At 39.0% G+C, this 22659-nt stretch overlaps 1 protein-coding gene across 9 annotated transcripts in view; it reads left to right on the forward strand.

The window, feature by feature from the left end:
• Ston2 (stonin 2) overlaps positions 1 to 22659 on the forward strand; it is a 133511-nt gene that overhangs the window by 87436 nt on the left and 23416 nt on the right. For 7 of the 9 annotated variants that reach the window (XM_074067395.1, XM_074067399.1, XM_074067397.1 and 4 more), the window contains one exon: positions 109 to 273. The exons of the other annotated variants lie outside the window; for them this stretch is intronic. In XM_074067395.1, coding sequence (XP_073923496.1) covers positions 109 to 273 — 165 coding nt within the window. The remainder of the gene's footprint in view (positions 1 to 108; positions 274 to 22659) is intronic. 9 annotated transcript variants of the gene reach the window in all.

Genomic DNA, 22659 nt, shown 5'->3' on the forward strand with positions numbered 1-22659 from the left:
CCAAAGAATCTCCTAGTCTGCCTTGCCTCTCCCTCCTCCTGGGTGTGTCTGCCGGGGAAGGCCAGTGAGTAACCTGCACATTTTTTCATATTGGCCCTTCCCACCCAGACAAGAGGACTGAGTGGCAGACAGGCAATCAGACGGCATTGAGTCCTGTTCAAGCATGCAAGGAGCATACCTTCACCTGTACCCACAGCCTGGACCCCTGGCCACCATCATCCGAGAGGAGCCAGAGCCCAGGCCAGGGTCCCCAGGGGACCTCTGCTTCCAATGGTAAGGGCTGCCAGCTGCAGGGCCACCCATTCACTTTATTTGTTTTAGTGTTGGTTTATGTTTGGGTGGGAGAGTTTCTGAGGGAATTAAGGTGTTCTGTTTGGCTGGTTAGTTCTCAGTGGTCTCAAGACAAAGAAATGTCTTTCTGCAGCAAGGTTTATTAGAATTTGTAACCTGATAGCCTCACCCTGGAGCAAAACTTACACACATGACCTCTTATTGGTATAACTTACCCTTTTGGCCCTGTAGGGAGAAAAGAAAAAAAAACATTGCTTACCAGATTGGTTTTGAGGAAGAAAAAGTGCTAAGGATTGTGGCATGTTAATGCATGGGCACCTCTGACCAACAGAAATACAGCCTAATTGTTACCATAGCTTTAAAATAAACCAAAATGATATTTTGTCTCAAAACAAAAGCAAACAGAAAACCTTATTTAAAAGGTTTCAACGTGGAATGAGGGATGTCAGAGGTGGGGATGGAGGAAAAGCATTAAAAAATAAGTATAAGTCTAAGTATACGTGAATGTGGAAGTACCGAATTAAATTTGTGGTGCTGTGGGGAAGAAAAAGATCTGGTGTCCAACGTGGGATTCATATGGCATTTAAGGGAGAAAACAGAGATCTTTGTATAAATCTGAGGGGAGGGTCGGAAGGCAAATTGAAGGAGGCTGGGAAGCAGGTTTTTCACGTGGGGCTGGTGCCAAGGACTTCTCCCTAGATTGCTGTGGGTGAGAGAGTAATTCAGAGAAATCAAGTGAGGCATTGTTAACAAGCTTTTGTGCTTCAAACATTTACTGTAAACACAAGCCGTAGATTGTGCTGGCATGTGGAAGAATAAAACAGCTGCTTCTGGTTCCTGGTCTAGCCCATACTGTAATACCTGGGGAGAAAAGAACAGTGTTTTAGGAAAGATAAGGCTATGTGTAAAGTTAGTTTGGTTCCACACTGCTTTAGTATGTTTGAGAGATAGCCCTATTTTTAATGGCCGTGAGGATTTACCTCATGACTACATTGGAGTGGGAAAGTGCTGAGCTAAGAGGGTTTAGAGGAGAGCAGCATAGGAAACCACAGAAAAAATTGCCCGAGCCAGAGGTGCCTTATGACACATGTAGATGTTTGACTTGAGCCCATGTGTCTCTGCAAGAGCAGTATAGGTTTGTTTGGGCACTTCTGTGGGGGCAACTTAAGGATTCTCTATAAGAAGTAGCCAATACTTAACATAGCTGGGTTTTGGGAACAGCACTGGACAACAGTCACACAAACCATACCAAGAGGGCACATCTGAACTTTCTGGCTTGTGAGAAGAGTGTGAAGTTGGCTTTTGTGAGTGATGGACACAGGCAGGGTGAAAATCCCCTTTTTAGAGTTCATGACCCACTTTTAAGTTTATGAAAAGCACAGTAAGCCTTTTGCTGAAGAGAACAGTAGTTCTTCATCATTGTCATTATCAGTGTTCCTGTGGTGATAATGCCAGGGGTTTGCTTTCTTACTGCTCTGGCCTCCTCTTAGCTAATTAAACACATAGATAAACTGCAGTAGTTGGCTAATTCATTGTCTTCTGATCCAAGAATGTCACTTACTATGAAGCAAAGTGAGCAAGAAGTGGAGGTGAGAACCATTATGATGATTTTTACCTGGAGATTCCAGGTTGACAGTTGATAATTGAAAACAAATGGACCTCACACCAAGCCACCCATGTAGTTAACTGCACTGATAGCCACTCTGGCTTTTGAGACCTTTGCTCATTGGGTACTACACATTACCATATAAAAACACAACTATCCTTTTTAAACCTACTTCTCTCCCAGATCCAGTGCTCTGGAACAATCTGATTTAGCGGAGTGTGGGCAATGATTCCCCCTTTTGATGACCTGTTCCTTATGTTTTCATCTTCACCAAATTGAATGCAGTGTCTGTTCAGATTTAGTTTTTCTGAGGCATCTTCATGGTGAATGTAGTATTACTTTTTTCATTGTTTTGTACTCACTCTTGTTGCTTAGTCTTTTAAGCAGCAATCCTATCAAGCAGACTGAAAACTGGACATATAAATAGGAACCAAACTATGCACATAAGAAGCTTTGTCTTTGAGGAGGGTGTTTCCCTTCAAAAGTGCCTACAGGCACTACCTTGCTTTGGCTATTCCTCTACCAAGCAGTGTTTCTGGTTTCTGGAATTCTTTCCTCTTCCACCCCCTGTGGCGCCAGACCTCACAAGAAGGTGTTTAAAGAATTTGAGTAGAGCTAGCCAAAATGTTATGGTAAATTTTCTGCAAAAATGTAATGCAGCACCTTAGTCATAGGATGCTATAGTAAGTACTGCTAAATCTCAGCCAGGCTGCGCACACCTTGGATCCTAGATCAGGAAAGACAGTTGTAGATTCAGTCCCAGTAGTTTGAGTGCATTTACTAAGTGGTGACAGTCAGGGCAAGGATGAGTGAAGTAGGAAGGTAGAGTGAAGAATGTTTAGGGACTGGGAGCATGGCTTAAATGGTAGAGTGCCTCCCCAGCAAGCATGAGGTCCTGAGTTCAACTTCCAGTACTACACCCCCCCCCCAAAAAATGCTTAGCCCATGCTAAATTATAATAAGTGTCAGCCTGTACTCTCTAGTGAGCCCCGGTTTCCTGTTCCTCTGGGCCATTTGCTGCTCTTAATCTTTTTCTCTTAATATTTCTTTGTATACTTTGGTGCTCCTCATGTTAATGCTGTGCAATTCCTTGAAGGATGTAGCCCTCATGAGCCATGCCACATTTCATTGTAGGCCATATCCTAAGTCAGGAAGAGACATCATGGAGAGACTTGCCCTGAACACATCCTTATAGGTTGGCTGTCATTCACGTCTTCAGATACACCAAAGAATGATGTAAAGTAGTGCTGGGAGTATATGGATTGCTTTTGCTTTAGTTCGCAGCTGAGAACTTGAGGATAATTAAGGTTGTGCCAAGTGCACATGCATGTGTATGCACAAGCAAAACTAGAAATAGGCAATATCAGATTTAATGTAAGGACTTCTTTTTGAGATGAGAGTAAAAACTTTTGTCTCACTTAGAAATCTCATTTGGTTGGAGGTGACATTTTTCTCTTATGCTGTATAATAGATTGATTGTAAAAATGGTCCCGATTATTCTTTTATTTTTATCAATCCCTTACAACATGACTTTGTAGCTTCTCTTATCAAGTAGTGGAATCTGTTTCTCCAGCCCCTGAATCTGGGCTTGGGCTTATTACTTACTTTGGCCAGTAGAATGTGTGGCCCACAACCTAGGTCTTGGGATACATGGTAGTGCTACCTCACTTGCTGTGGCCTAGAGATCCTGTCACTCCAGCTGACAGTGCATCCTAAATCAGAACTTTGAGGACATACTAGCTGTCCTCAGATACTTGAATAGCCCCAGCAAAGACCAGACACCCACATACAGACCCATAGACTATAAGCACTAATGAACATGTATTGTTTTAAGCCACTGAGTCTAGAACGGTTTGTTATGCTAATTATAACTGACTGATACAGTTGGTTACCTGGGTATGGTCCCTGTGCACACTTTAGGGTATATTAATGTCATCACAAATAGTTCAATACAGCAGAAGAAATTGAATCCACAAATGGAGTTCTATTAGATTGGTGGGGGAGAGGAGTTCTCAATTCTTGTGACCACCAGCACTTTGAGATGTTTTTAATAACACAGGGCTAGGCCTTGTGCCAGACTATTCAACCAGGTTCCTGAAGATGGAGACTAGAAATCTGTAATTTACAAAGCTCTGGTGATAATTCCATGGTTGCCAGTCCACTTGATTCCTGAGAGGTACTGTGAGTGATTCCAGTGCATCCAGCACTAGAGCAAAAACACTCAGGTGGTTTGAGTTCCTTGCTGACTTTCTACACTTTCAGCTGCAGACATAAACTTTGTTATCACCTTTGAGGAAAAGAACATTGACCCACATACTAAATGGAAAAAAATCACAGGTGTAGATTGATGGCTGGACTAGTATATTATTTACTGTAGTATTCCCTGGGGTTTAGAACATGGTGTGGACTCATAAGTCTTGGGCATTAGGAATGTAATAAGATCCTGCATTGAGGACCTTATGGTCTAATGAGGAAAACTATAGGAAATCTATTACTTATTATGTATTAAGAAAACAATGCAAACAGTATTTTAACCCTTAAACATATGTGAAATTTTACTGTGGTAGGTACATCAGTTTTTGCTCCAATAACACTGCATTAAAACAACTATACAACCTCAGAGACATATAACAATGTCCATTTCTTAACCCTTACATCTGCAGGTTGAAAGTGGGAATAAATTGATTATAGGCTGGGCTCACATAAGGGTGACTTTACTCCCACATGTCTCTCAGTCTACCCTTACTAGCTGTCTGAGCACAAACCCCTCATGGTGATGGCAGGGACAACAGCCATCCTGTAGCCTTCCTTCAAGTTTGTAATTGTGTTGTTACTCTATTAACATTCTATTGGTCAAAGCAAGTCACATGGCCGAGACTAGTGTCAAAGGGCAGGAAAATACACCCACTTTCTTAGCATGAGAAATGGCAAAGTCTTGTGGTAAAGAGAGGGGTGAAGAAATAGGGCCATTATAATATTTTCTCCTTCCCTAGGGGAGGGAGCATGTAAGGGAGCTGTATTTCTTCCTTATTTGAAAGGATCATGGAGTCATGGCTGGATCCCAGCATAACCAAGTTCAGAGAAGTATCGGTCTTCTGGAACTAGTTTGTTCCTTGTAACATGGAAGTAAACATCAGACTCACTACTGTGATCTGTCTTATAGAATTTCAAAGGGAATGAAGGTATCTCAGACTTTGGTTGAAGAGATTCTACTGAAATCTCTATTGAATGTCCCCATTTCTATTCTGCCCTGTCCTCTAAAATGTGAAGAGCATGGGTCACTGGGCTTGGCTGTCTACTGTCCAGTTCCAGGAGAAGTATTATCTGGATGTGGTCATTAGTTTAGATCACATAACTTCCCTTTGTTATCATCTCTTTCTCTGATGAAAAGTGACAAGTTTCCATCTAGTCTGAGCCTTGGGGCCTTTTCCCAAGTTGTAGTTTAATATCACAGGTTTTGGTGAATAGCCTTTCCTGATGGCCTGATTTTCCCTGTTTGCTGTGGCCCAAGTCTCTTTCATTTTAAGATAGAACCAGTGTCCAAACATATGCTTGAGATTCTCAAATATTCTCCAGGATAGAAACCATGTTTTATAGAATAAGAATAACAATGAAGCATTTTATTTCAGGCCACTGATTTATAGGTTTTGCTATTGATCATTCTGTGCCTGTGGATCTATGTGATGCATCAAATTTACCTCTGAGGAAACTGAGGTATAAAGGATTAGGTAACCTTTCTGAGATCACATCTCGTGGCTAGCTGAGATTAGCAACCTGTCTTCTCAGTTTTTGCTTGGCAATCTGATTGCTGATGGTTAGTTTCACTAAAAGCTTGTCAGGATATCATTACCTATTGAGTTTATCCTCCTAAGAAACCTTACCTTCCTAATATTTGTGCTCCATGGGAAACAAGGAAGTCTAGCAAGGAATCATTCTACAGTATGAGATTTCCATACTAGAATGTGAGCAAAAGAAACCTGGATTTTAGATCATTTCTAAATTGTATTTCCTGATGTTTCTTCATTACTGCCTTGACCACAGCAGTAAATTGGAGTGGGGACTGTCTGAGAGGTCCTTTCAGGTCCTCATGACTGTGCTGCTTTTGTGTATTTCCTGAGCCCTGCCTGCCATTTCTGTTGCCTGGTAACTATAAATGAGGGATCATAGTCTTATGTTCAGCAGTTGTGTGCAGTGGTGCTCTGACAAATTATGCTTTTTCTGTTTTATGCAGAAAACTTGGTTTGATTAAACAACTCAGTTAAACTAATACTTTGTAGGAGGCATGACAGAATGGGAGCAGGAATTTCTATTGGTATTGTCAAATTAATATATGCAAACAATCAAATATTGAGGATAAACTGGTTGATTATTTTGGATAAGTTGTTTCCTTTCCAGTGATATCTTTTGAAAAACCTCATGTCTTCCATATATTTGCTGCTACATTGATATATTGTTATTTGTAAAAGGTGAAAGATTTATATGATCTGAAAAGAAAACAGTATACTTTCAGCAGTAATCTAATATCCTGCTCCTTCGCTAAGGGCCAACGCTGGTGTCTGCCTTGTTTACCAATGAAAACCTAAGAGCCAGAATAACAGATCTAAATAAATAAGTACTGACTGAATGAAAGAAAGAGTGAATGTTGAGACAATTACATCTGACTTTAAGGAAAATCTGGGTTTCTTCCCAGGTGATTCTGCCCCTGAGAAAGGGCAATGAAGGGTTAATATTCTCTGCAGGAGCAGGAGGGATTTGGATATGGATCTCAGCAGAGTTGCTAGAATCACATTCTTTCTGCTACTATAGCAACAGGTTGAGAATTCTGCCAGCATTGTTGCCTGCCTACCAGAAATGCCTGAGTGCAAGCGACTTCATTGTCTGGGGGACAACTGTTTTTCCTATGATGTTTGAATGAAGCAGCATCTTCTTCACAGAGACAAGAGGTTAATGCAAAGCTGGAGCTAAGAATCATGGAAAGGCGGAGAAGGAAAGAGTGGTTGTTTTGATTGGAGGGATATTTCCAATCTTTTGTCGCTTGAAGAGGTGTGAGGTGGGGAAGGAAATGAGGTTTAATCTGTAGTCCATAGACTCTTTCTTCTTAATGTGGCATCTTCTGAGAGATGCCCCCTGGCCACATTTAGACAACTTTTTCTTACTATTATTGCTTTAAAAAAAAAACAACCCTCAGTGATAGTAAAAGCTCTTGAATTACTGCCTACGTTTTCTTTTAAGTTTGGAGGTGGCAGAACAGACCACACTATAGGTTTTTCCTCTGCATTAAACCAAGCCTTCTAATGAACACTTTGCATTATTTACTGAGGAGAAAAGCTAACAAGAATGAGAAATGCAGGTGTTCTTTTTTACTTGGTGTAGCAGTGTTGTAAATAGAAGAAAGAAAATGAGAATGCTATTAGAGAAATTTGTTGAAACAGTATTGAGTTTCCAGGAGGCTTCACAAGTACTTAAAAATTCCCAGCAATAACTCAGGGCTGCTTCTGCTCTGTGAGGGGCTCAGGTGTGGTAATAATCAGAGTTTGAGGCTAATTGTTCTTTCTGGATGAAAGCAATAGACTTTAACAATTACTGTGGATTAACTGGTCATAGAATAGTACTTCAAAACTGCTTTTGCTGAAAAGCACTGACTCCTCACTTGGGCCCACAAGTTAACTAAAAGCAATATAATTTTTACTCGGCAGTTTTGCCTCCATTTTGCATCTGTCACCTTTGCTCTGAGCCAGTCTCTCCTGTAGTCACCTTGGATTTCAGAAAGGAAGAACTGATAGAGAATCTTCTTGTGAATAGTTGAATCTGTGTCCCCCCAACCCCACCCCCTGCAACCCCCTAGACAGCAATGACTTATCATGACAAGGCCTGCCTGACCAATCCTGAGAATAATGATCAACCAGACTACTCTTTTGACTCAGATTTCTTAATTATGCATACCTCTCCCCCCCCCCCGCTACCCCATTCTTCCTCTTTAAACCTAAGGTTCAGGTCAAGATGGGCTGTTTGCTTTTCCTCTTCCTAGGGCTGTATTTGAATATATTTCCTTTCTCTGCATTGGGACCAGTGTCTGAGCCCATTCTGTTGTGATTCCTAGAGCCAGAGCTTATGCCATTATCACTTCTACAACTCAGTTTTCACTTGCCATTGTAAGCACACACTTAGAGAAATCTGTCTGGTTCACTCTTTGTTTCTGGTTTAATACATTTTTTGTCAAAAAGAGCTGAACATATTGAGCCTTACTTCAGAAGCAGCACTGTTCTTTTATTAAAAGTGGTTTTAAAAATCTTTTATGTGCATTTGAACATGAGATAAGCCCTTCATCACTTATAAGTCTCAGGGTCCCTGGTGTCCCTAAAACTGCTCTTGGCTGTGTACTCACAAAGGCATTGAACTGGGAGCCAGAAGCCTAGGCTAGTCACCAAGAATAGCCTTGGGTACCTCATCTGGGGATTTTAATCATGTTATGTGTAAAATGAAAGACTTAAAGAAGAGTTCGAGAATTTTTTTCCCACATCTCTTCCTACATATAGAAGAATGGCACTCTGGCTGTTTTAAAAGTAGAATATGCTTGACTTCATTGAAATCTAATTTGCAAGGTGCAGGAAAATCTTGCTCCTTGCCTCTCTCCCTTACTCTAAATCACACTTACATCTCTGCTCCACTATTGCTACCTTCCTCTGGGAACCTTCCTGGACCCTCAGGCTAGGTCTGGTTTCCCTGAAAGGTGTGTGCAGTTTTTTTCCCCATCATACTTATTGCAGTTTGTAATGATCTGTTTACAGGTTTTTTTGTTTTGTTTTGTTTTAACTCCATTTCCAATCTCACCACAAGAATGAGGACTGTGGGGTGAGCACCAGTCTGCTTTTGCTTACCATTGTCTCTGCATGTAGAAGGCACTTGGAGACATCAGGTGAATGACTGGAGGTGCTCTGTCAGGCCTTATGAAGAGTCCAGAGATGATTATGTCAGTCTCTGCCCTCAAGGATTGTATAATTTGCTTTCTCTGCTTTATTCTCTTCCCATACCTCAGACTTAAAATACTGTGTGCTGGAGAAACTAAAAAAAAAAACAAAAAACCTTGGTTCTCATCAGTGAGTTGATCATTAGGTAGGTTTTAGTTTTCCTTGATTGGAATGATAAGCCTTCATGGCAGAATCTATGAAATGAGGCCAGACTTTGGAAGGAGAGTGTAGAGGAGGATATAGGATGGAAGTGGTGGACAAAAAGAATGGAGGAGGAAAAAACACAGGATGATGTCTTTGCTCAAAAAGGGTCCAGTCTTTTTTGATGGCTAGGCTTTACAAACAAGTAAGGACATGTTTCTTAAACGGAATTCTTACTGGCAGGGTTGAGTAATGACATGAATTTACTACCAGAAGATAATTACATATCAAAAAAGAAAGAAAACGCTAACTGGACTGGATTCCCGAAATTAGTTTGTTTTTTGGTGTTACTGGCATTTGAACTCAGGGCTTCAAGCTTGCAAGAATTGGCAGGTTCCTGAAAACCAGTACAGTTATTGTGAATACAGACAAATGTATCATGAAAGCAGAGCTCACCATTATACCAATTGCACTTTAACAGTGAGGGGCAGTTTGGGTTCTAAGCAGCATGCCTAAGCTTGTGTGGGGAGGGAAGAGGGAGAATCCCTTAGCTTGGATATGTAGTGGATGTTTATCAGCCAAGAACAGGAGACTTGGTGAGGTTTGAACAGTTAAAACATATAATACCCTTTTTGGCCTCACTGAGTTTGCGATTTGCAATTTACTTTGACTAAGTAAATTAAATTAAAGTAAAAGTCTCAGAAAGTCAGCACAGCTTCCATTTATCTTGAGAACAGTCATAGATAAAAGAGTTATGGGCAGGTAAAACAGGTCAAGTTTCTCTTCTGACTGCCCTCCTTAAGGATTCAGCTTTAAAGGCGAAGGACAGTGTTTTTGTGTAATTGTTGCTGGTGTCAACAACTGGGTGTCAAAACAGGGTTTCAACAGCTTGCCTTTAGCTTGGTCCCTTTGGTACTAAGCAGATTGAACCTGAGCCAAGTTCTGACCTTCCCAGAGCTATTTCAGGAAGAGAAGAATGACTACAACAATCACATAATCTCTCTTCTTTATGGAGAGGAAGGAATTTTAGCCAAGAATGCAAGGTGTGACTTATGGGCTTTATACTACACTGCACAAATGCCACACACACACACACACACACACAGCTTACTGCTTATTCTCTTACTTAGGCAAAGACAGTATGGTTTGTCATTTTGGCCAAAGACAAGGAAATAATTGTGTTAGATTGGCAAGTAGCCAAGCCATGAGGCACATATGTCTCTGTGTGTTATGGCTTCTCCTTCATTTACAAAAATATACAAAATAAAGGGAATATGTAGGAATATGGTCCTTTCCTATCTGATGACCCCTACTAGCTCCAGAGAAGTTGTGCTATAAGCACTCTCTGGGTTTTCTAGGGATTTGCCTCTTTTTGGACCTGGGGAAAAGGAGGACATTTGAACAAAATTCTGTACAAAGAAAATCTATTTTCAGCAACAAATCCTGTATTATAAACTCAGCTCTGCCCCTTCCTAACTGAACAACTAACAGGCATGTTATTTAATCTCTCTCCCCTTCATCTTTATGTGATTTGGTAGTAACATCTCTCATAGATTTCTTGTGAGAAGCAAATAAAATTAGCTAAGAAATCTTTCTTTTTTTCACAATGAGTGGCATATAAAATGAATTATTAAATTGTTTTTGTTTTTAATAAGTACTTATCAGAGATATTCAGGTTTTCTCTTTTTCCCATTTCAAGTTAGAAACACCTCTCACATTTAGTGTTTCTCAGTATCGGGGTTCTGTTGGGATATGGAGAGCAGTGAGGAGGAGAGATGAGCAGAGCAGAGACAGCTGATGTCAAACCTATGGCCCATATTCTTCTCCTCCCTCCTAGCCTATTGTTATTTCCAGTGTGCCATGCTGCATTTTGTTTTGTTTTGGGAGGTACTGGGATTTGAACTCAAGACTTTGTGCTTACAGGCAGGCACTCTACAGCTTGAACCATGCCTCCAACGCCTTGCCGCTTCTTTATCTATTGATACAATACCAGGTGCCAAACAAAAAGGAATAGAAACTTTGCTCTTCTAGGAAATGAGTCAGAGTCTAGGCTCACTTTCTTCTCTTCTCAGTGCCCTTCACGTGTGCTTGCCTTTCAGCTCAAATCCTAGCCCAGACCTACCAAAGAAACTAATGCCTAACACAGATCAAGTACTCACAGGATATTGGTGATATCAGTTGAGTTCATTGTGGAAGGCAGAGAGGTAGTCTTAGAACCATTTGGCACTTAGAAGAAAATACTTTCAAAAAGTCAAAGAGCAGATTGAGTGTCCTACATTCCAAGCTATCTAACCTCACAGGACTTTCAGGCTTGCAAGGAAAGGATGTGAATCATTGGTTGTGGAGAGAGGGTACAGAAGAGAGGAAACAGGAGCTTTCCTGTCCATCTCCTCTGTGAAAGAGCTGTCAGTACCTTGCAGATGGCCAGGGCCCTAGGCTCTTTCCCTAGTTTCCGTACCCACAAAATAGGAGCAATAATTGAGAATTAAGTGAGATTAAAAACATAAATAAATAAAATATATATATATATAATTGCATGGCTTTAGGGCCTTCATATGATAAGTCCTCAATAAATGTTTGCCATAATTAGCTCATGAATAACTCCTGGATATTCAGCTGTCTAGAGGCCAATAGGACTTCTCAGAACTACATAACTTAAACTTTACTGCCTCTTCCTGATGCTGCCTACCACTCACATGTGGACAACAGTGAGTAGGGAGGAGGTGCTGCCCACGCTAGCCCATCTGTCTGTAGCTCAACATAGTTTTGACTGTTCATAGCATAGGGTAGAATTAAATGACTTATTGTGAGGGTTCACAGACACTGTTTTGTCATTGCCACAGACAGTGCAAGAGAAAAAGTGTGTAGTAAGCAGGAAGCTGTTGTGGTAATGAATGTGTGATGGCACTTATGTACAGATTTTCATCTTTAATGTGAAGTCCTATATTATTGTTTCTTTCATTTGTGTCTCATCAAAAGCAGTGTGATATTCTTAATTCTTTCTTTCCAAAGTAGGGTGGCTTACATGGTTGTCTTTTACCATAAAAAGTAGAAGAGGAGAGAGGATGGATTTTAAGAATATGGAATTGAATTTGACCTGTCTTTAAAACAAGATCATTTAATCCAGCCCCCTCATTTTAAAATAAGGCTGAGAGAATTAAATTCTTCAGTATTAAAAGGGTTGATCTTCCAGCCCTGATTCATAGTCCTGCATACATGATCTCTTGCCCTGTTGCTCTTCCAAAGTCATCACAGCATAAAAAAATTTCAGAGCTGTTGTTTTGAAATATAAGGATGGTCATCTGTGTGGAGGATTCGCAAATGAGATAGCACCACCTTTGGCTGAGCCTCTTCCTGCTTTTGGCACATTATTTCCGACTCTCCATGGGAATTATTCGAAAAAGGTAGTGATGATAAAATTAACAGTTCCTGTTTTTCCCACTGAAAGATAACTCCCCCACAGATTCTGTGCTGTTAGATACACAATCATGATCAAAATAATAACATTTCTGAGCTCCATTATGGTCTGGGGGATTGACTTTGTAAGAATATTTCATAGTAGAACCTCATGCTCTACCCCGACTCCAAGGAAAGGTCAGATCTGCAGAACACAAGACCTAGATAACTGATTAAATGATTTTTTTTCATTCTCTTTTATATGTAGATAAATGAGAAGGCACAGAGGTATTTGGAGTCAATATACATTCAAAATATAATAGCAATTGATCAAATCATGATTCAGCAAATTCTAGAATTATCTAGATGACTACATTTTATTCTCAATCTACAAGCCATCTTCTTAATAGTTTATATCCAATAGTTGGCATCTCTTTTGTTTAAAACTAATAAGAATAATGATGATGATTACTTTTTAAATCAAGCAACTACTATGTTCCGGACAGTACAATAAATACTTTTCATGAGATCTCATTGTTTTGCACAGTACTATGGGCTAGATATGGTCCCCCATTTTGTTGATAAGGTCACTGAGGCTCAGGGTCACAGTAAACTGGCTGGGGGCTTTTGACAACCTACTTCCATTACTACAGAAGCAAGGCAGACAAGGTTTTAGGCAAACACTGGGGAAAGATTGTTATAGTTGATAAGTCAGATAAGGTGCTCCTATCAGGTGGCCAGCCTAATCTGCCTGACTAGCACCATCCCAGCAGTTAGCTCTTCTGATTTAAGACACAGCCCACTAAAGATCATTAGGGACAGAAAGACAGACACCTGTCCCTAATCTTCCCAAGAGCCCAGGTCTGTGTAAATCTGGTTGACCCTTGAAAATTTCTATGTCTTAAATCTGTGCGTTCATTTTTCCTTACATGAAAAGCTGCCCTGTTCACTGATCCCTATCCATAGAGGGGCTCAGGACAGACTCAAGAGTTGCGATGGAAGTAGCTAGGTCTTGTTTGACCCTGAGATACCTGTGAGTAAATACCCCATCTTCAGCACATGGGCTGGGTGGTTGTGTTTTGTCTTCTCAGAGTCCTTATAAAAATAATTTCTGAGTCTGAGCTGCATTTCATAAATTCCAAGAGAGTGTGAGACTTGACAGGGACTAATGACAATTACAGGGTTTAAAACTTGCAAATTTCTGTCTGGGAAACCCTTTCAGAACCAATTTATATTCAATAGAAACCATTTTTCTTTCTTACAATAATAGCAGCAAAAGATATAATAGCTTTAGATATTGTTCCATTTATCAGCTACGTCTCTGAGATAGAGAGTATTAGTCCCTTCTGATACATTAGGAAACCAAAGCTCAACTAGACTGTCTTGTGTTCATGGTCACACACCAGCAAGAGTTAGTCAGATCCAGATTTCTCAAAAGTCCATGCCCTTAATACTACACCATACTGTCCCTTTTTAAAAAAGAAATTTGCTCATCAGCTTTGATTCTTGAGAAAAATTATACCCAATCAACTTCTTGATGAATGAGCAACATACATTTTCAGTTTTTTATTTTCATAGTCCATTTCCAGGTAAGAGCTTTGCAATGATTTAGCTTAGAATAGAGTAGGAATCCTAACTGACCATCCCACCAGTCAATATCGCTAGTGATATAAGTCCCCCAAAGTACATCTTAAATAAAACTCAGAAGCATAAACATAAAGGAAAATAATTAGATTATATTTAAATTTTGAATTCCTATTAATTAGAAGCATCACTTAAAGCTAAAGGCAAGCCACAGAATAGGCAAAAGGAAATATTAGCAGTAGATACGTCTGACAAACAACCCATATGCACAATATATAAAGAATTTCTGTGAATCAACAGGAACACAGAAGACAATGGACAAAAGCCTTGAAAGGTACTTCTGAAAAGATAATAGTCAAATGACCAATAAATGTGAACAGGGGCACAATTTCATTAGTTATTAGTGAAAGACAAAGCCGCTGTATGACACTGTGTACCCACCATCATAACTAATAGGAAAACGACGAGCCACAAGTGTTGGCAAGGGTGTAGAACAACCAGAAAACTTACATTCTGTGGGTGGAAGTGTAAATTGGTGGAGTTACTTTGCATAAAGGATGACAAATCAGTTCTCCAGAATACTGAAGAAAAATACATCCATGTGTGTACCAAAAGATAAGTATGAGAACTTAGGATATGTGCACTTCTGTGTGTGCGTTCTACTTTAAGTAGATAAAGAGGGCACTGATTTTGAAACCTGGTGGATTTTTTGACCACAAGACAGTTAACTTAAGCTCTATGACTTTCAATTTCATTTTCCCCATTTAGACTATAAAATCTCCTGTTGGTTGTCTTGAGGATCATTAAGACAATTTAGGTTGAACACCTCATTCAGAATGGGACAATTCAATATTTCATGCACCTGTTCAGCTCACCAGGGAAGGGCTTTCCTGTTAAGATTTGAGCCTCTGCTAAGGTTTGTAGCTTTGTTCAGGAAATGACCTTATGTCATTATTGTGAATGGACCTGTCGCAATGTGTCAATGTGGTGATGCAGTGACTCAACTTCTGGGGCAGAGGGCACTCATGCATATCAGCCATGGCTTGACACTTGTCCCCCACACCACCACTGTTGGCTTCCTTTTCCTGTGTTTACTCTCAGCCACACCTGCAAGTGAGCACAGCCCTGATCCAGGTGTGCGTACTCAATACAAATTCACTGGGGACCTGCTAGGTGCTAGGTGTTGTGTGAGACTCTGATAGAGTGAAAAGTAATGACCGAAACAGGATAAAAAGTAAAATAAAATGAAAAATTGATACCTTTGCCTTTCAATCTTGTTATAAGGCACACATGTTTCTTTTTTATTATTATTGTTATTATTCTGGGGGTACATTGTGACATTTACAAAGTGCTTACAATATATCTTGGTTAAATTTACCCCTCCACCATCATTCTCTTTTATCCCTCCTACTGTCATTCTTTTTTTGTTTTGGTTTTGATTTTGGTTTTGGTTTGGCAGTTATATTCCTTGTTTTATTTTTTCTGTTTTTTATTTGTCATAATAGTGATACATGTGACATTTAGAAAAGTTCTTACAGTATATCATAGTTGAATTCACCTCTCCATCATTCTCCTTTATCCTCCTTCCTCCCATTTTGGAATAGTTTTAGCAAGTCTCATTTTTCCATTTACATGCATAAATAGGTAATAGTTCCACTGTATTCACTATCCTACACTCCTTCCTTATATCCTCCCCCCTCCCACTGGCACCAATCCCCAGACAGGACCTGTTTTACCTTCCTGTCCTCCAGTTTCAAAAAAGAGACATTTTTGTTTGTTTAAGATAGCTATACAGGGAGTTTCACTATGACATTTCCATGTATATGTGTATTATATCCTTAATTGGTTCATCCCCTCCATTTTTTTCCTTTCTACCTTAGTCCCCTTCTTACAGTGATTTCAACAGGTTTTAAAAATCTGTATTCATTCCTATATAGAAAGTACATCAATCATATTCACCTTCTTTACTTCCTTCTTTCACCCTCCCTCTCAGTGCCATTCCCTTCTTATGACCTGTTTTTCATTCTTGTACTTTGTTGTTTAGGTGTCCGTTCATTGTTCAATGGGATTTTTGCCTTGGTATTATACATGTACACTTAGCTTACTGGACTGCCTCTCTCAAATTGATTTAGTACTTATTGCCAGCCTCTGTTCTAAAAACTCATAAACAGAGAGGGAAGTCTGATGCTGATTAAGGTGAGCATTGCTATTGCTATGAGCTGGGCACAGAGCAGTCAGCTGATAAGGTACATGCTTCTGAATGGTTATTTAAGCAGGCACAATCCAGAGTGGCTGCTGCTCTCATTAGTCATTGGGTTGTGTTCTGACCTCTGACAGATACCACTCAAATTGAGACAGCCACTTAATTTAATCAAATCATGTTCAAATGAAGAGGGAGACCAAAAGCCAGCAAATCACCATGAATTTACAATACAGTTTTGTGCTTTCAGCCTCAGACACTTAGTATTTTGTTTTGGGAGGCTAAGACTTTCTGGAGATTGACACAGATTTGCAATAGGAGAGGTTTGTTGGTAGTATGACTACCTCCTTTGCCAGGTTGGCTTCAATTATCCAGAAAGAATGATCTCCTTTTGGGGTCCACACAGCACTTTTTATGTACGTGTAAGAGCACTTTATGTTGTACTGTAATCACTTTCACTGTGTTGTAATTGGTTGTTTATCTAATTGTTTCCTCTGCTGGATTCCGAACTTCTTAAAGGCAGTGTCAGTATCTTGTTCATTTTTTTACATTTAGCATGTCCCCCAATACCTGACAGCATTATGTCATGATAAGACTGGGTTAAATCTTGTGTCTGATTATTTCCTTAGCACCTGACATACTGCCTGATAGCAAATAGAATGTGCTCAGTAAATATTGAATGAATATAATCTTGGCTATTATTTTTCCTCTGTGAATCTTTTTAAATTAAAACTGAGGGATAGTATCTGCCTTTTAGGGTTTGCTATAAGATTAAGTGAATGAATCAAACCAGGATAAATGATGTTGCAATAAGAACTTGAGATTCAGATAGTGCTTTTGAGATTTGTTGTGTTGTTGCATATGTAGGTAGTTCATTTGTTTTTATTACTATAGTAATATTCTATCATGAATATATTAAAATTTGCTTATCGATTCTCATTAATATGTATTTGGGGTGTTTGCAGGTTTTCACTATTTTGAGTGAAAGTAATGTGAACATTCTTGAACAATTCTACTTGTGAATATATTTTTCATTTCTCTTGTGTACAAACATAGGACAAGAATTACTGGGTCATAATGTGGGTGAATGTATAAATTTATTGGAGGCTGCCAAACCGTCTTTCAAAGTAATTTTATCATTTTATATGTGCACTAACAATGTATGAGTGTTCTAGTTGTTAACATTTGGTATTATAATGGTAAAACTACTAGTTTCTAATTTCAGCCATTCTAGCTGGTATAGGACTCATTATAGTTTAGTTTGTACTTTTCTGGAGTGTAATACTATTAAGTACCTTTTCAGGTATATCTGGGTCTTCAGATAACTTCTTTTATGGCTTATTGAGTTATTATTTTATTATTAATTTATAGGGATTTTTTTTCTGCCTAGATAAAGTCTTTTACAAATGGCTTGCCTTTTAACTTTTTAAGTGATGTCTTGATAATTTGAGGAAGGACAATTTATTTTTTTCTTTTACAGTTGCTGCAAGAAATGACCATCTACCCACGAAGATGATTTTCTGTTTTCTTATAGAAGCTTTATAGTTTTGGCTTCATATAGATCTGTGTTTCTTCTCAGAATAACTTTTGTATATAGAGAGAATAAAGGGTTAAGGTTTATCTTTTTCTATATGAATATCCAGTTGCTCTAGCATATTTTATCAAAAAGATTCTTTCCCATTGAATTCACAGTACCTTTGTCAAAACTCAAGTGCTTATCTACACAGGGGTCTACTTCTAGACTCTTCATTCTGTTCCGTTAATCTAATTGTCTTTCTTGTTATACTATTTAATTACTACAACTATATTGTAAATCTTGAAACTTGGTAAATTAAGTCCCTCATCATTTTTCTTCTCCAAGAGTGGCTTGGTTCATTTGCTGTCAGTGCCATGATAGTATGTGGCTGCCATGCTGTACATCCTAGAAGTAAGGGGGTGTTGGGAAGGGCTGCAGGAGTGGAGCTTCTCTGCCGTATCTTAAAAGAAAATTAAGATGTGAACAGGCAACAACTTAATGGGGCTAAGAGGAAGGGAGTGGTCCCCAAGGAAAGGAAATGATGCAAGTAACACCATGATAGAAGGAAAGGTGACAGTGGTGTTATCATGCTTCTCTCCTTCCATACCTCACCTGCCCTAAAGTCTAATGTCTGCTCAAAAAGGCACCAGAGTGTGCTCCAGAAGTTACCATAGTCTCTTAAGAGTTAGAAATTTTAATCCTAAATGAAACTCTTAGAAGAAAAATTCATATCATAAAGATCTTTTTCCCTGATTCAGTTTTGCCCTGATACTGAAGACAGGAGGTGCTTTTCTCCTCTTACACCTCTTGACACTCTTAAGAAGTGTCTTTTAGGTTTTTCAAGAAATCTTAAGGAGGTTTTAGACCATGTAGTTTATGTTCTTCCTCTCTAAATATTTTGGGCATTATTTATTCTTTGATAATAGCCTTTATCAAATTCATACTGAATAGTGTCTGCTTTTGAATAAAGCATAGAAAGTTCTATACTAGAGCTTGGGGCAGAGGCTCAGTGGTAGAGCTCTGCTTAGCATGCACAAGCCCTAGGTTCAATCCATAGCACAAAAGAAAGAAGGAGGGGGAGGGAGAGAGGGGGGGAGGGAGGGGGAGAGAGAGGAGGAGAGGAGAGGAAAACAAAAAGAGGAGGGGGAGGGGAAGGGGGAGGAGGAGGAGGAGGAGGCAAAAGGAAAGGAAGGGAGGGAAAGAGAAAGAAAGGAAAGAAGGAGGAAATTTCAATGTGCTGTACAATTCATGCATTTGAAAAGCAAACTTCTATATTTTGTATTGTGTAACCTACCTTGTAATATAACTAAGGTTCTTCTTAGTGGTGGTCATATAATTCCATCTTTATTCTCTTTATTTCTCTCATGTATGTAGAGATGGGGAAGTGCCAGATAATGGATACAGTCTACTGTGTGTTTAGCTGCAAATGTGATTCAAGCCAATCCCTAGGAAGTACCCTTTGAGTAGGTTACTATTTTTAAAGAATAGAAGGCAGCTTGTTTGTCAACATTTCATGGTGTGTCGCAATTGGGAAAGAGTCTTTAGATTTGAAAATAGCAGCCTTGATCTCATTACCTCATCTCTGTCTAATAAAATTCCTGACTCTGAATGTCAATAGGAATCAAATCATCAGGATCAACCATCCTTATTCTGTATCACATTTTATTACTTTTTACATATCCTATATGCTTCTATAGGTAGCCAAATATTGCATCTACTTACTAGAGTTAATATATTTTGATGTTCTGTCCTCTTTCAGCAAACATAATGTACATACTAATAGCTAGATCAGAAGATGCCAACATCTCCTTGTTCTTGTTGTCCCATGAAAATTCTCAAAGTAGTAAGCAAAATGTAGGCTCTAAAACTCTGTATATAGAATAATCCCTATGAATGCGTACATTATGAATGTGTTCGTGCAGAGTAGACAGTTTGAAGACAACACACATGATGGTAACATTGATAATCACAAGTAGCAGCAGGATTTAGGTGCTTTTTATTGTCTGTGGTTTTGCACTTTATTTTGCAACTTTCTTAAGAGTCAAGAAATTTAATCTTTGATATTTGTAGGAGTAAACTATTTATTTTAGGACTTGATGACTAGAACATTTATAAAACCAGTGTACTTTGAAATGGATCTGTATGTGAGTGCATTACATTCAGTGCACCTTAAATCCTGAGTCACTCCCACATGAGAATAAGAACACTCAATCCTGCGGTTCTAGGGAGAGATGGTATATTAGTCTATTAGTTCAAAGTACTTTAAACTGGTAATTTATAGAGTTTTTTTCTCCTCACAGTTCTAGAGGCTGAGAAGTCTAAAATTAAGGTACCAGCATGTACATTGTCTGGTGGGGCCCTGATCTCTACTTTTAACATGGTGCCTTGAGCTGTTTGGTTCTCACACAGCAGAAAGGACAGAAGGGCAAAAAGGCCCAGCTAGTCCATTAATGCCCTTTTATAAGGGCTCTATCTCATACATGAGGTCCAAGCCTCATGATTACCTCTAAAAGCCAATTTCTCAATGCTGCCACATTGGGTTTTATTTAGGTTCTAACATAGAAATTTTTGGGGAACACATGCATTCAAACCATTAATAGATGGGAACACATAAATTAAGTGGCATCTATCAGTTCAGGATGTATAAAGATATACAAAAGTATTCTTGCTATTCCCACTTTCCCCTGTTCTCTAGTTACTTTCTTTTATTTCTTTTTATTTCTTTTCTTCCCAGAAACACTTACAGTCTGTGAAACTATTGAAAAGGCCATGACCTCTTTGATACATGTTCCAGCCTCTCATTACAGATCCATAGTTGATGTAGACAAGTTTAGGCTTAATATATCTGTAAATAAGTATTCCAAGAATGCTTTCTACATTTTTTTGGTCTTATATCTCTAATATGTAGTAATTGCCCACCTGGGACTGAACCACTCAAACAAAACAGGGAGAGAGGGCTCATTTGGAACCTAAAACTACCTCAGTATGAATAGTCAGTATAGGCCTAACCATACGTGATTGAGTGTTGCTCAATGTTGAGAAGCATGTTCACGTGTTAGTTCATATCCACTTGTGAACGTGAATGAGTACAGAGATGATTATTCCATGTTTTAGTGACAAAATTGGCACAATAGTTTGTAGTAGAGTGGAGACTAGACACAAAACCTTCTGTTCCATAGTTTTATCAAAGGCCCCACAATGCCAAATGTCTCTCCAAGATCTTCTCCAAGGAAAAATTGCAGTAATAATACCAAATACTTACATAAGGTTTGCTATGTTCTCTTCATATACATGAACTCAATTCACATACCAACTTAAGAGATATACTTTTATCATCTCCACTTTACAGATGAGGGAATTGAGGCCTAATGTATTTAAGTAACTTAACCAAGATACAGAGTAAGTAGGTGGAATATCCAGGATGTGAATGACTATAAAGTCCATCTTCTTGACCACTTGAAAATGAAATTAGGGCTGTCTGCCTTCCACATGTTTCTACCTTGGTCTCCCATGTCAAAGATGGCAATTTTTCCAATAAGAGTCTCTCATAAAGAGAATAAAACACCCTCTACTCAAACTTACAGACTTTGAAGTATGACTCTTGTATTACTAGAGTAATAATAATACTGTTCTATCTCTTTTTGGAAGAGTAAAGGAGAGTAGAGAAGAATAAAGCTGAAATATTTTTTGCTCAATAACCAGACAAGTTTGAAGGGGTCTAGAATTTATATCTGTCCCTGGTTCCCACATGAATATTTTCACCTGTCTCTTGCCTGGCTGCTAAGGAGCTTGCATTACAAGCAATAGAAGCCAACTCTACTAACTTTAACATGAGGCAAACATAGTCCTTCTCCATTCCCCTTCCTTTTCCTTTCATTCTTCTTCTTTCCTTCCATCAGATTAGTAATAATGTAGCTTCAAAGGTATTCTGAGTTTTTCTTGCTCAGTTTTCATGTAACAGGGACAGGCCATTCTGACTCTAGAACCTAAGCTTTATCCTCCTCTGCCTTATCATGGCCCAAAACACACTGTGGAGACCAGCCTGGAGCCAGGAACTCAACCCAGCATTCTACAAACCACTTTTAAACTAGCCTTGGCCTTATGAGCTTTGTGTCCACCTAGGAGACACATGTGTATATATGCTGAGTGATGCGCATGCTATAGGAAATCAGGAAAAGTACTTAGTGTATGAATCATCTGGGATTATCTGTTGACTCACAGATAATCTTGTGAGATTTCCTGAAATTTTTGAGAGGTTCAAGAGTGCACCTAAATTGCTACCTACTAGAATAAATATATCAAGCTGCTAGAAATTAGTTGTTTTCTAAGATTTATCTTAACTTGATATGTTTACAGTTTTATTAATTGTATCTATCATCAGTCTGTAAGGATGTCTCCTTTAATTCTGGTAACGAAGAGAGAGTTGGACAAGTACTAAAATGAAATCAAATTACCAAATCCAAACTCAGTTAAAAAGAAGTGGCCTATTGCATACATGAACTGTTCAATTGTTTTGCTGTTGTCACTGTTGCTGAAAAGTCCACATAAAGAGAAATAAGCTTTGAGTAACATAAGTGAAAAATCTTGAGATTCTTTCAGCTTGCAGGAGTTGCACCTAACTTTTTATGGGTGATGTTGGCCACCCCCATCAGATTTCTTGAATTTCTTCAAGGAACTATATTATGGCCTATCAAAGGAAACAAGCAGAAGTCAGTCAGATTTGATACAGACTAGGTCAGGATGTCTGTTCTTTTCATCCCCTGTCCACGTGTTCAGAAGTATATGTAATAATGTGCAAGAGCTCCCAACTCTGGGTGGTGTTGCCCATATCGCCCTTAACCAAATTTTCAGAAATACCTTTAATGAAGCAGAAATTCCCATCACTAAGGTTCAGCACAGTAAGACTTTGAATCTGACCTACAATAGAATGGCACTGCTCTCTACCTGTTTCAGGACT

The sequence above is a fragment of the Castor canadensis genome, chromosome 3 (assembly GCF_047511655.1).
Source record: "Castor canadensis chromosome 3, mCasCan1.hap1v2, whole genome shotgun sequence".
NCBI classification, from domain to species: Eukaryota; Metazoa; Chordata; class Mammalia; order Rodentia; family Castoridae; genus Castor; species Castor canadensis.